At 43.3% G+C, this 14,645-nt stretch overlaps 1 protein-coding gene across 3 annotated transcripts in view; it reads left to right on the forward strand.

The window, feature by feature from the left end:
• The window catches only part of kif2a (kinesin family member 2a), a 230,361-nt gene that overhangs the window by 67,860 nt on the left and 147,856 nt on the right, over nt 1–14,645 (forward strand). Inside the window, exon 5 of one of the 3 annotated variants that reach the window (XM_068034039.1) lies at nt 6,518–6,649. The exons of the other annotated variants lie outside the window; for them this stretch is intronic. Coding sequence (XP_067890140.1) covers nt 6,518–6,649 — 132 coding nt within the window. The remainder of the gene's footprint in view (nt 1–6,517; nt 6,650–14,645) is intronic. 3 annotated transcript variants of the gene reach the window in all.

Consider the following 14,645-nt stretch of genomic DNA (forward strand, 5'->3'; position numbering starts at 1 on the left):
GGCAAAGAGAATATGAGAGTAAAATGGCAGTTAACATGAAAGAGGACCCAAAAATCTTCTACCAGCATGCAACTAGTAAGTGGGTAGCAAGAAGTGGGGTGGGGCCTGTTGGCGACAGAGAGTGGTATATGTTTAGAGGTGCTGGACAAGGCTAGGATACTTAGAGTACTTTGCATAGTTGTTTATAGGAACATGGGAAATAGGAACAGGAGTAGGCCTTTTGAGCCTGCTCCGCCATTCATCTAGACCATGACTGATCATCAACCTCGATGCCATTTTCCTGCACTATCCCCACAATCCCTTGATAGCTCAAATATCTAGAAATTTATTGATCTTTGCCTTGAGCATACTCACTGAGCCTCCACAGCCCTCTAGGGTAGAAAATTTCACAGATTCCTCCTCATTTCAGTCCTAAATGGCCTACCTCTTATTCTGAGACTTTGTCCCCTGGTGCTAGACTCCCCAGCCAGGGGAAACATCCTTCCTGCATCAACATTGTCGAACCCTGTAAGAATTATGTATGCTTCAATGAGATCGCCTCTCATTCTTCTAAACTCTATAGAGAATATAGGCCCTGTCTCCTCAACCTCTCCTCAAAGGACAATCCTGCCATCCCAGGTTTCAGTCTGGTGAACCATTGTTGCACTCCCTCTTTGGTAAGTATATCCTTCCTTGGGTAAGGAGACCAAAACAGTACACAGTACTCCAGGTGAGGTCTCAGTGAAGCTCCATACAATTGCAGCAAGACTTCTTTACTCCTGTACTCCACTCCTCTTGCAATAAAGACCAACATACCACTTGTCTTCCTAATTGCTTGCTATACCTGCACGTTAGTTTTCAGTAACTTCTGAACAAGGACACCTTTGGACATCAATACTTCCCAATCTCTTTCCATTTAAGAAATACTCTGCATTTCTGCTTTTTCTAGCAAAGTGGATAACTTCACATTTTTCCACATTATATTCCATCTGCCATATTCTTGCCCACTCATTTTTTGCCTAAGTCCCTCTGAAGCCTCTTTGCATTCTCCTCACAACCCTACCTTGTTTTGTGTCATCAGCAAACTTAGAAATATTACAATTGGTCCCCACATCCAAATCATTGATATAGATTGTGAATAGCTGGGGCCCAAGCACTGATCTTTGTGGTACCCTACTAGTCACAGCCTGCCAACCTGAGAATGACCCATTTATTCCTACTGTTTTCTGTCCATTAACCAATTCTTAATCCATGCCAGTATATTACCCCCAATCCCATGTGATCTAATTTTGCTTACTAACCTCCTGTGTGGGACCTTAATGAAAGCCTTCTGAAAATCCAAATGCACCACACCCAGTGCGCGCCGACTTCCAGCCACAGCCTGCCTCTCTGGTCTCTCAGTTAAGTGTAGGCCCCGAACCACGGGCTGGATTTATACTCTCCCTCTCCGGTGCATTTTACCGCTGATCCAGTGCCTTTCTGTTCTCACAGGAGACTACTAAGGAAGAGGATGCTCACAAAATATTGGTAGAAGTGGAGATGATCGAGGTAATGGACAAGGGGAAGTTTGATAGGCAAGATGTACTGGAAAGGCTGGCTACGCTTAGACTATTTAAGTTGCCTGGTCCAAATCTCTTGCATCCCAGGTTGCTAAAGGAAGTGGAAGTGGTGATTGCGAAGGGCTTACTGCAATCTTCCCTAGATATGGGGGAGGTACCAGAGGATTGGAGAGTGGCAAATGCGACACCCTTATTGAGAAAGGCTGTAAGGATATTTTTAGTAACTACAGGCCAGTCAGTGTAACATCAATGGTGGGTAAGGTTTTAGAAACAATCATCGGGGGGGGAAAAAAAGGTCAACAGGAACTTGGGAAATTTGAGTTAATTAGGGAGAGCCAAAATATATTTGTAAAAGGTAAATCGTGCTTGACTAATCGAATTAAATTTTTTAGTGAAGTAACAGAGAAATTTTATGAAAGGACAGCAATGGACATTGTATGGGTTTTAAGAAAGCATTCGACAAAGTACCACATAAAACGCTGGTTAACAAAATCGAGGCTCATGGAATAGGAAGGTCAGTGTCAACTTGGATTTAAAAATTGGCTTAAGGACAGAAAACAGCAAGTCGTAGTAAATAAAAGCAAAATACTGCGGATGCTGTAAATCTGAAATAAAAACAAGAAATGCTAGAACCACTCAGCAGGTCTGGCAGCATCTGTGGAAAGAGAAGTAGAGTTAACGTTTCGGGTCAGTGACCCTTCTTCGGAACTAGCAAAAAAAAAAAAAGACAAGATTGAAGAATATACAACCACCTTCAGCCAGAAGTGCCAAGTGGTTCATCTATCTTGGCCTCCTGCTGGGTTCCCAACATCACAGATGCCAGTCTTAAGCCAATTTGATTCACTCCACATGATAAAGAAATGGCTGATGGCACTGAATACAGCAAAGGCCACATCCTAGCTGTCGTTCTGTGCTCCAGAACTAGCCGTGCCCCTAGTCAAGCTGTTTCAGTACAGCTGCAACATTGGCACCTACCCGACAATGTGGAAAATTGCCCAGTTATGCCCTCCTCACAAAAAGCAGGACAAATCCAATACAGCCAATTACTATATAATAAAAGCAAAATACTGCAGATGCTGGAAATCTGAAATAAAAACAAAGTGCTGGAATTACTCAGCAGGTCTGGTAGCATCTGTGGAGAGAGAGAAGCAAAGTTAACGTTTCAGGTCTGTGACCTTTTGTCAGAACTGGCAACGGTTAGAAAATAATTAGGTTTTAAGCAAGTGAAGGGGGAGGGTGGGAAAAAGGACAAAGGGAAAGGTGTTTGATAGGGCAGAGGGAGATTAAACAACAAAGCTGTCCTGGAACAAAGGCAAAGAGTGTGTCAATGCTTGTGAAACACAAAGCATTAGTCCAGAGAGAGTGTTAATAACCGAATAATGAGCAGCTTTGACTACATGAAAAGCAGGCACAGGGTTAAAAAATGAATTTTAAAAAAGCGGCCAGTCATGCTCTGAAGTTACTGAACTCAATGTTCAGTCCGCAAGGCTGTAGAGTGCCTAATCGAAAGATCAGGTGCTACTCCTCGAGCTTGCATTGATGTTCACTGGAACACTGGAGCAGGCCAAAGACAGAAATGTTGGCATGAGAGCAGGGGGGGAAAAGTGTTGAAATGGCAAGCAACTGGAAGCTCAGGGTCATGCTTTCGGACAGAGCGGAGATGTTCCACAAAGCGGTCATCCAATCTGCATTTGGTCTCCCCAGTGTAGAAGAGAATCCCCCATCCATTGAGGATGGGGATGTTTGTGGAGCTGCCTCCTCTTCTGGTTAATTTTCCACCACCCTTCACAACTGAATGTGTCAGAAGCTTTGATCTGATCTGTTGATTGTGGGATTGCTTAGCTCTATAGCATGCCATTCCTGCTGTTTAACATGCATGTAGTGAACTGGTAAAGTAGGTTAAGGGATAGGTCAATTGAGATGCAGTGGCAGAGATTTATGGGGATATTTCAGAATACACAGTGTAGATGCATTACGAGAAAGGCAAATTCCAAGGGGAGGACCCACCATATGTGGCTAACTAAAAAAAAGTTTAAGATAGTATCAAACTTAAAGAAAAAACATATAATTACGCAAAGTTGAATGACTGTTCACAAGATTGGACAGAATATAAAAAGCAGCAAAGAACGACTAAAAGATTAATGAGGGAAAAATTAGAGTACCAGAGAAAGCTGTCTAGAAATATAAAGACAGATAGTAGAGTTTCTATAGATATTTTTTTTAAAAAGTTAACAAAGTGACTGTTGGTCCTATAGAAAGTGAGTCTGGGAAATTCATAAGGGAAAATAAGGAGATGGCAGATGAACAGGTATTTTGCATAGAGGATACAAATAACATCCCAGAAATAGCTGTAAATCAGGAAATGGAAGGAAGGGAGGAACTCAAGAAAATTACAATCACCAGGGAAGTAGTACCAAGCAAATTTTTGGAGCTGCGGGCTTACAAGTGCCCTGGTCCTGATGGACTTCATCCTAGGGCCTTAAAAGAAGTGGCTAGTGAGATAGTTGATGCGTTGGTTTTAATTTTCTAAAATTCCCCAGATACAGGGAAGGTTCCATTAGATTGGAAAATAGCCAATGTAACTCCTTTTGTTCAAAAAGGGAGGGAGACAGAAAGCAGGAAACTACGGGCCAGTTAGCTTAACATCTGTCAGAGGGAAAATGTTAGGCAGTGTCAACATGGTTTTGTGAAAGGGAAATCATGCTTAACCAATTTGTTGGAGTTCTTTTGAATAAATAATATGTACTGTGGCTAAAGGGGAACTGGTGGATGTACTGTACTTGGATTTCCATTTGATTAGGTGCCACATCAAAAGTTATTGCGGAAAATGAAAGCTCATGGTGTAGGGGGTAATCTGGCATGGATTCAAGATTGGCTAGCTAACAGGAAACAGTTGGCATAAATGGGTCATTTTCTGGTTGGCAAGATGTAACGAGTGGTGTGCCACAGGGTTCTGTGATGGGGCCTCAACGTTTTACAATTTATATAAATGACTCGGATGAAGGCACTGAAGGCATGGTTCTTGACGACCCAAAGGTAGATAGGAAAGTAAGTTGTGAAGAGGACATATGGAGGCTACAAAAGGATATAGATAGGTTAAGTGAGTGGGCAAACATCTGGCAAATGGAGTATAATGTGGGAAAATGTGAAATTGTCCATTTTTGCAGGAAGAATAAAAAGCATATTATCTAAATGGTGCGAGATTGCAAAGCTGAGATGCAGAAGGATCTGGGTGACCTGGTGCATGAATTGAAAAATGTTAGTATGCAGGCACAGCAAGTAATTAGGAAAGCTAATAGAATGTTATTGTTTATCACGAGAATTGAATACAAAAGTAGGGAGGTTATTCTTCAGTAATACAGGGCATTGGTGAGACCACATCTGGAGTACTGTGTAAAGTATTGGTCTCCTTATTTAAAGAAGGATGTAAATGCGTTGGAAGCACTTCAGAGAAGGTTTACTAGACTAGTACATGGAATGGGCGTGTTTTCTTATGAAGAAAGGTTGAACAGGCTAGGCATATATCTGCTGGAATTTAGAAGAGTAAGAAGCGACTTGATTGAAACATTTAAGATTCTGAGGGGTCTTGACAGGGTGGTTATGGAAAGGATGTTTCCTCTAATGGGACAATCTAGAACTAGGGGTCACTGTCTTAAATGGGCGACCCCTTATTTTTAAAACAGAGATGAGGAGAAATTTTTTCTCAGAGGGTTGTGAGTCTTTAGAACTCTCTTCCTCAAAAGGCGGTGGGAGCAGAGTCTTTGAATATTTTTAAGGCAGAGGTAGATAGATTCTTGAGCAGCAAGGGGATGAAATGTTATTTGGGATAGGCGGGAATGTGGAGTTGAGGTTACAATCAGATCAGCCATGATCTTGTTGAATGGTGGAGCAGGTTTGAGGGGCCCAGTGGCCTACTCCTCCTAATTTGTATGTTCGTCGTCATGTTGTAGCTTCACCAGGTTGGCACCTCTTTTTTAGGTATGCCTGGATTTGACAATTTAGTTTAAAAAGGAAATATCTCCATATCAGGCTGACTTTTAAAAATCAAACCATCGTAATTAATTCAGCATCTTTTTATTTTTGAATGTTCTGTTTTTAATTTAAACACCAAGTATTGATGTCATAATGGGCAATGAGGGAAGCAATCTTGGTTTAATGGTTTATGCACAAGTGATAATTCTACTTTCTCATTTGGTCAACTGTAAAAGTTGATTTGTTAGTATTAAAATTTGACATTGCTTATGATTTAAATAAGTTGTGGAAAAATTAACTTAACTTTTGCTTTTAGTTTTGCACGTTGTATACAGTTAGTACTTTTATTTTTGAAAAGGTCCTAAAATAAAATGTCTCTAATATGTATAGTTTTGTATATAATTACTGTATTTTTGTACTTTTAGAATTAATAAATTATATTGTGCAATGGGATTATATTTTTGGTTTTCTGTATATAGCAAGATGAAAATTTTTTGAAGATTGGAAAAATTGGAAGTATCTGAAAACTAGATGCACTAGTATAAAAATAACAGGATTTCAATTTATATTTAACTGTAAAGTAGTAATAATTGGAATTATCATACTGAAGTCCAAAATATTCTAATCGTAACTTGTAATATGCCCGATGGAATAAATTGAAATATGAAAGTATCTGCAAAAAGCTGGTTTTCTTCAGCGCCTAAGCTAATATGTTTTCCACTACGTGTTTTTCTTTAAACTTAATTTTAAGTTTCTTTTGCTGCTTTTCATTTGAGTCTAATGCTAATGAACTTTCCAAGGCCATAATGCCACTAAATATGGCAAATTGTGTGTCACTTTAGAATCTATGAAAGGCATGCTACCTGCCTCAAATAAATGAAAATTCACATCCTGCGGTTGTTTTGTGTCTAACACATAGTGAACATTCATTCAGTGGTGCTTTACAGAGGAAATGAAACATGCCAAGCAATAGAAAAGTAACCAAAGGGATGGTTTTTTGAAAATAGGAAGGCTTTTCAAGGTGGAAAGTGAAGTAGCAAGACCGGAGAGGATTCGGGAGAAAGTTGGGCCAGGAGAGCTGAAGGCCCTGCCACTGAGTGGGAATGACCAGAAGGCACTGGCTGCAGGAGGTTGCAGAGGTGGGGTAATTTGAAAATAAGGATAAGTGGGTAGAAATAAGTAGCCTTGGTAATGAAATAAAGTATGGATTTGAAGCTCAGCTCAGGTCAAACAATGTACCGAGTTCCCCTGAGTGAGAAATTCAAGGGAGGATGGCATTTGGGACATTGAGTTTTTATGGTGGAAGCCCAAAGGGATTTCTTGGGTCTTGTTTCTATTCAGCTTGTGAAATTTATTTCCCAGCAGTCTGACAGTGCAAGTGGCTGTGAAGTCAAGTTTGGTGGTGGAAAGTTAGAGCTAGGTGTTGTCAACATGCATGTGGAATCTATCCTGAGCCTATGGATAATGCCGAGAACCAAAGAATGAAGGCTTAGGATAGTTGACGCATGACTGCGCAGGGAAAGGCGGTATTGTCTCTGTTGTGACTGGTAAATATTGATCCATAGAGGTGGCTCTTGCATGAAGATGTGCAGTCGACTTGTGTCGTATTTGTTCGAGAGGTCAAATAAGGATAACCTGCCACTGTCGCAATCACGTATAATTAGTGACTTTGACTAGAGTGGTGTAAATGCTCATTTAATTTGTATTATCTATTTATAAGTTGAATAACTAACTTGTCATTTAGCTCTGTTAAATTTCTTCAAGGAGTATGTTATTGCATCGAACTCAATGTATCCATAATACACGGTTTTTGCCTGTATGTACTGTTCTGATTGGTCAATGGGTTGATTTAGTGGGCACAGACTGGCACACGTGGAGGCATGTGAGGCGCGCGGAGGACTGGAGCGTGCGATGCACATGTAGCTGCCAACAGTTGGCCTGCTTTGGGTGGGGGGAGCGGGAAGGTGACGTTGGTGGTGAAGAGCAGAACATTAGGGGAGCCCAACAACAAAGTCACCCTGGTTAGAAGGATTGGGGGTGGAGAAACAGCATGGGAGGGACAATTGGCAGGGGTGAGGGGTTGTTGTTGGAGGGGGAAAAAACTTAGCCTTGCCCTGGCTGGAGGGATTGAGGGGGTGGGGTGGGTGGAGATTGAATGGGGGATGCAGATGGGAGGGATGGAATGGCATGGGCAGAAAGGGTGGGATGAAGATGGGATGGCATGGGCAGAAGGGGTTGAAAGTTTAGGATGGAGATGGGTTGTCATGGGTAGAAGTGGTGGACTGGGGGCTATGGCATGAGAGGGATGAAAGGAGTGCTATGGGGATTTCAAGAAGTACTTTTGCAATAAAGATACTAATTTCACCATGAATATTTTGCGGGTCTCTGATAGTTTTCCAGTGAAGCTTTTTTGTTAGCTGGCTGCATTGTGCACCTGCTACATCATATTTGAGCCTTTTGATTTTAGGATTAAATTCCAAAAATTAGTGATGTTCAGTCTGGTGTGGCTGAAGAAAGTTCCTTGGGAAAGAGGCATTGAGGATGCAGATAATGAAGTTCAACTCCTTTTATTGTTCTGCTTTGTGAAATCAATTTTAAGTGTTAGGTGCTTTTAATCAGTCTGAAATTACTGATAAAAACAATTTTTCTGATTTATGAACATGCTGTTTTGAACTGAAACACTTCCAGCTTATTTATTTTTGAATATCCAAATCCTGAAATTCAGAAGGCCTAAATTTATAATGTTGTAAAATATCTCCTTCCATAACATGGCCCAAAGCCACATGAGACTTTGACTAAGACAGCACCAGTGAAATTTGCAACCGAAAATCTCAAGCCAAATTCAGTGACAACAGGTTTTATAAATTGTCATGCTTACCGGAAGTGGAATGCTACAAATTATGGACCAACTCTGAAGAGTTATGAAAAACTGACTTTGTCTTTTAAAAATGGACCCTTTTTTAAAAAAAAAATGAACAATGGTCCAAAATGGCCACAGAAGGAAAGAAGGATTGGCCTTTGTGTATTCAAACTGTCTGACAGAGACAAAGGACAAATCTTCAAAGATTTTCAAGAGTTGTCAATTGCACTCCTACTTAAAACATTCCAAAATTGAATGTCAGAAGGTGTGAAGTAGCCACGTCCTGGGACATTGTGCGATCACCATGGGAAAGAGATCAGAATATCCCTCACCAGAAGGTACATGCCCTGCTGCAGAATCCGACATTGGCGTTATACAGCAGTGAACTGGAAGTGATCCACCTTCTTCAACTGAACTTGTTTTTTATTCATTCGTGGGATGTGGGCGTCGCTGGCTAAGCCAGCGTTTATTGCCCATCCCTAATTGCCCTTGAGAAGGTGGTGGTGAGCTGCTGCCTTCAACTGCTGCAGTCCATGTAGGGTAGGTACACCCACTGCTGTTAGGAAGGGAGTTCCAGGATTTTGACCCAGCGACAATGAAGGAATGTCGATATAGTTCCAAGGCAGGATGGTGTGTAGCTTGGAGTGGAACTTGCAGGTGGTGGTAGGCCCATGCATTTGCTGCCCTTGTCCTTCTAGTTGGTAGAGGTTGCGGGTTTGGAAGGTGCTGTCGAAGGAGCCTTGGTGCGTTGCTGCCATGCATCTTGTAGATGGTAAACACTGCTGCCACTGTATGTCAGTAGTGGAGGGAGTGAATGTTTGTGGATGGGCTGCTTTGTCCTGGATGGTGTCGAGCTTCTTGAGTGTTGTTGGAGCTGCACCCATCTAGGCAAGTGGAGAGAATTCCATCACACTCCTGACTTGTGCCTTGTAGATGGTGGACAGGCTTTGGGGAGTGAGGAGGTGAGTTACTCGCTGCAGGATTCAATTAGAATTAGAACATTACAGTGCAGTACAGGCCCTTCGGCCCTCTATGTTGCGCCGACCTGTGAAACCATCTGACCTACACTATTCCATTTTCATCCATATGTCTATCCAATGACCACTTAAATGCCCTTAAAGTTGGCGAGTCTACTACTGTTGCAGGCAGGGCGTTCCACGCCCCTACTACTCTCTGAGTAAAGAAACTACCTCTGACATCTGTCCTATATCTATCACCCCTCAACTTAAAGCTATGTCCCCTCGTGTTTGCCATCACCATCCGAGGAAAAAGACTCTCACTATCCACCCTATCTAACCCTCTGATTATCTTATATGTCACTATTAAGTCACCTCTCCTCCTCCTTCTCTCCAACGAAAACAACCTCAAGTCCCTCAGCCTTTCCTCGTAAGACCTTCCCTCCATACCAGGCAACATCCTAGTAAATCTCCTCTGCACCTTTCCAAAGCTTCCACATCCTTCCTATAATGCGGTGACCAGAACTGCACGCAATACTCCAGGTGCGGTCTCACCAGAGTTTTGTGCAGCTGCAGCATGACCTCGTGGCTCCGAAACTCGATCCCCCTACTAATAAAAGCTAACACACCATATGCCTTCTTAACAGCCCTATTAACCTGGGTAGCAACCTTCAGGGATTTATGCACCTGGACACCAAGATCTCTCTGTTCATCTACACTACCAAGAATCTTCCCATTAGCCCAGTACTCTGCATTCCTGTTACTCCTTCCAAAATGAATCACCGCACACTTTTCCGCATTAAACTCCATTTGCCATCTCTCAGCCCAGCTCTGCAGCCTATCTATGTCCCTCTGTACCCTACAACATCCTTCGGCACTATCCACAAATCCACCGACCTTCATGTCATCCGCAAATTTACTAACCCATCCTTCTACACCCTCTTCCAGGTCATTTATAAAAATGACAAACAGCAGTGGCCCCAAAACAGATCCTTGCGGTACACCACTAGTAACTAAACTCCAGGATGAACATTTGCCATCAACCACCACCCTCTGTCTTCTTTCAGCTCGCCAATTTCTGATCCAAAGCTCTAAATCACCTTCAACCCCATACTTCCGTATTTTCTGCAATAGCCTACCATGGGGAACCTTATCAAACGCCTTACTGAAATCCATATACACCACATCCACTGCTTTACCCTCATCCACCTGTTTGGTCACCTTCTCGAAAAACTCAATAAGGTTTGTGAGGCACGACCTACCCTTCACAAAACCGTGCTGACTATCGCTAATGAACTTATTCTTTTCAAGATGATTATAAACCCTGTCTCTTATAACCTTTTCCAACATTTTACCCACAACCGAAGTAAGGCTCACAGGTCTATAATTACCAGGGCTGTCTCTACTCCCCTTCTTGAACAAGGGGACAACATTTGCTATCCTCCAGTCTTCCGGCACTATTCCTGTCGACAATGACGACATAAAGATCAAGGACAAAGGCTCTGCAATCTCCTCCCTAGCTTCCCAGAGAATCCGAGGATAAATCCCATCTGGCCCAGGGGACTTATCTATTTTCACACTTTCCAAAATTGATAACACCACCTCCTTGTGAACCTCAATCCCATCTAGCCTAGTCGCCTGAATCTCAGTATTCCCCTCGACAACATTTTCTTTACTGTAAATACTGATGCAAAATATTCATTTAACACTTCCCCTACCTCCTCTGATTCCACACACAACTTCCCACTACTATCCTTGATTGGCCCTAATCTAACTCTAGTCATTCTTTTATTCCTGATATACCTATAGAAAGCCTTAGGGTTTTCCCTGATCCTATCCGCCAATGACTTCTCGTGTCCTCTCCTTGCTCTTCTTAGCTCTCCCTTTAGATCCTTCCTGGCTAGCTTGTAACTCTCAAGCGCCCTAACTGAGCCTTCACGTCTCATCCTAACATAAGCCTTCTTCTTCCTCTTGACAAGCGCTTCAACTTCTTTAGTAAACCACGGCTCCCTCGCTCGACAACTTCCTCCCTGCCTGACAGGTACATACTTATCAAGGACAAGCAGTAGCTGCTCCTTGAATAAGCTCCACATTTCGATTGTTCCCATCCACTGCAGTTTCCTTCCCCATCCTACGCATCCTAAATCTTGCCTAATCGCATCATAATTTCCTTTCCCCCAGCTATGATTCTTGCCCTGCGGTATATACCTGTCCCTGCCCATCGCTAAGGTAAACCTAACCGAATTGTGATCACTATCACCAAAGTGCTCACCTACATCTAAATCTAACACCTGGCCGGGTTCATTACCCAGTACCAAATCCAATGTGGCATCGCCCCTGGTTGGCCTGTCTACATACTGTGTCAGAAAACCCTCCTGCACACACTGGACAAAAACTGACCCATCTAAAGTACTCGAACTATAGTATTTCCAGTCGATATTTGGAAAGTTAAAGTCCCCCATAACAACTACCCTGTTACTCTCGCCCCTGTCGAGAATCATCTTCGCTATCCTTTCCTCTACATCTCTGGAACTATTCGGAGGTCTATAAAAGACTCCCAACAGGGTGACCTCACCTCTCCTGTTTCTAACCTCGGCCCATACTACCTCAGTAGACGAGTCCTCAAACGTCCTTTCTGTCGCTGTAATACTCTCCTTGATTAACAATGCCACACCCCCCCACCTCTTTTACCATCTTCTCTGTTCTTACTGAAACATCTAAATCCCGGAACCTGCAACATCCATTCCTGCCCCTGCTCTACCCATTTCTCCGAAATGGCAACTACATCGAGATCCCAGGTACCAACCCATTCTGCAAGCTCACCCACCTTATTCCGGATGCTCCTGGCGTTGAAGTAGACACACTTTAAACCAGGTTCTTGCTTGCCAGTGCCCTCTTGCGTCCTTGTAACCTTATCCCTGACCTCACTACTCTCAACATCCTGTACACTGGCACTACATTTTAGGTTCCCATTCCCCTGCTGAATTAGTTTAAACCGCCCCGAAGAGCACAAGCGAATCTCCTCCCCAGGATATTGGTACCCCTCTGGTTCAGGTGAAGACCATCCTGTTTGTAGAGGTCCCACCTACCCTAGAAAGAGCCCCAATTATCCAGGAAACCAAAACCCTCCCTCCTGCACCATTCCTGCAGCCACGTGTTCAACTCCTCTCTCTCCCTATTCCTCGCTTCGCTATCACGTGGCACGGGCAACAACCCAGAGATAACAACTCTGTTTGTTCTCGCTCTGAGCTTCCACGCTAGCTCCCTGAATTTCTGCCTTCAATCCCCATCTGTCTTCCTACCTATGTCGTTGGTGCCTATGTGTACCACAACTTGGGGCTGCTCCCCCTCCCCCTTGAGGATCCCAAAAACACGATCCAAGACATCACGTACCCTGGCACCTGGGAGGCAACACACCAACCGTGAGTCTCTCTCGTTCCCACAAAACCTCCTATCTGTTCCCCTAACTATGGAGTCCCCAATGACTAATGCTCTTCTCCTCTTACCCCTTCCCTTCTGAGCAACAGGGACAGACTCTGCGCCAGATACCTGTATCCCATTGCCTACCCCTGGTAAGTCGTCTCCCCCAACAGTATCCAAAACGGTATACCTGTTGTTGAGGGAAACGGCCACAGGGGATCCCTGCACTGCCTGCTGGTTCCCTCTCCTTCCCCTGACGGTAACCCATCTACCTTCTTCTTTTACCTGAGGTGTGACTGCCTCCCGATAACTCCTCTCAATAATCCCCTCCGCCTCCCGAATGATCCGAAGTATCTCCAGCTCCAGTTCCCTAACGCGGTCCTCGAGGAGCTGGAGCTGGGTGCACTTCCCGCAGATGCAGTCAGCAGGGACACCCTTGGCGACCCTTACCTCCCACATTCTGCAGGAGGAACATTCAACTGCCTTAACCTCCATTCCCACTAGTCTAAATTCCCAAGTTTTTAACCAATCACACGATAAAACAAGAAGAGAAATAGAAAAAGCCTTACCTTACCTACACACAACCGAGTCCTTTTTTTTGCTAAGAGGAGGAGGGCGGGTGGGAGACACTACAAGAGTAGTGTCTCGGGTTCAGAAACAGCCCAAATATATAGGTTTCTACTTACCCAGCAGTCCCTGCTCCACCGAAACACCCGATGAAATTGACTTCCCAGCTGTTCACTCCTCGCTCGCAATGCCTGTGCTCCTGGAAAAGCTGCACAACGAAAAAAAAAATGTCACGCGGAGTGAACCGAATTGGCTGAAGTCTGGCATCTGTGATGGCATCTTTCACTGGAGAGAAATCTACAATTGTCTCAGGCCTGCACCTGTCGAGAACTCCATTGTGACCACCTGCACTTTTATTTTAAAAAAACTTCCTTCTTTTACCCCCCCCCCCTCTGTGTCTGTGCGTGCGTGTGTGTCAATTTCGGGATAAGGCACATTGATCAATAATTGTTCATTTCCTGTTGTTTTTAAACCCACAACAAAATTGTCTTTGTCACTTTATTTGAGGAATAAAACAACAAGGGGTTAAATCCTAATAAAATATTGCTGCGATTAGGTGGGGAGTTGAACAGTGAGAATCACCCACATCGCACCGTGACTAACAAATTGGGGGCTCAAAGTCGGGATCTGAACTGCCAAATAAATGAGGGACTTAGAAAATGGGTGGAAATTGACCTCTTAAAATTGTGCAAAAATAAAAGCAGGTTATCTTGTTTTTTCTCTATGGTGCGAGAAACAAAAGAAATCGCCACATTTAATGCTACGGAGTTTGTACAGCAGGGAGCAATATCCCATGATAAGTTAAACAAATTAAGTTTTGAAGATTTAAAAAGCTTACCTACAGAGGTGTGAATCAGTTTCAGACAAAAAGCAAAGACTCCTGAATTGCTCAAGCCAACCATTTTAAACTTACCCCTGAACTAGAAGACATGGACCTGGAGACTGTAAAAAATAATTCTAGCTAGAATCCATCTGCAGATGAAAAGGGAAGAGATGCAGTTTCAGAAGGAAAAAGAGAGGAAGCAGCCAGAAAATTTGAGTTACAGAGGCTGCAAACTCAAAATGAGCATGCTGCCAGCCACTCGAATCTTATCCCCATTTCAGAGCAAAACCTCGATGTGCTGAGCCACTCAAGACTGGTGCCAACATTTAATGAGGAGGTGGTTGTCATATTTTATCTCATTTGAGAAAATAGCTCCCAGGCTAAAATGGCCAAAAGAATTTTGGACTTTTTTTTTAATAAGGCGAATTCGGCGGTAGGGCTTGTGATGCTAGTTCCCTGTTATCAAGAGAGTTCCTCTGAATATGAGCAAACTAAAACTGCAATTCTAA

Source organism: Heterodontus francisci, chromosome 1, assembly GCF_036365525.1.
Source record: "Heterodontus francisci isolate sHetFra1 chromosome 1, sHetFra1.hap1, whole genome shotgun sequence".
NCBI classification, from domain to species: Eukaryota; Metazoa; Chordata; class Chondrichthyes; order Heterodontiformes; family Heterodontidae; genus Heterodontus; species Heterodontus francisci.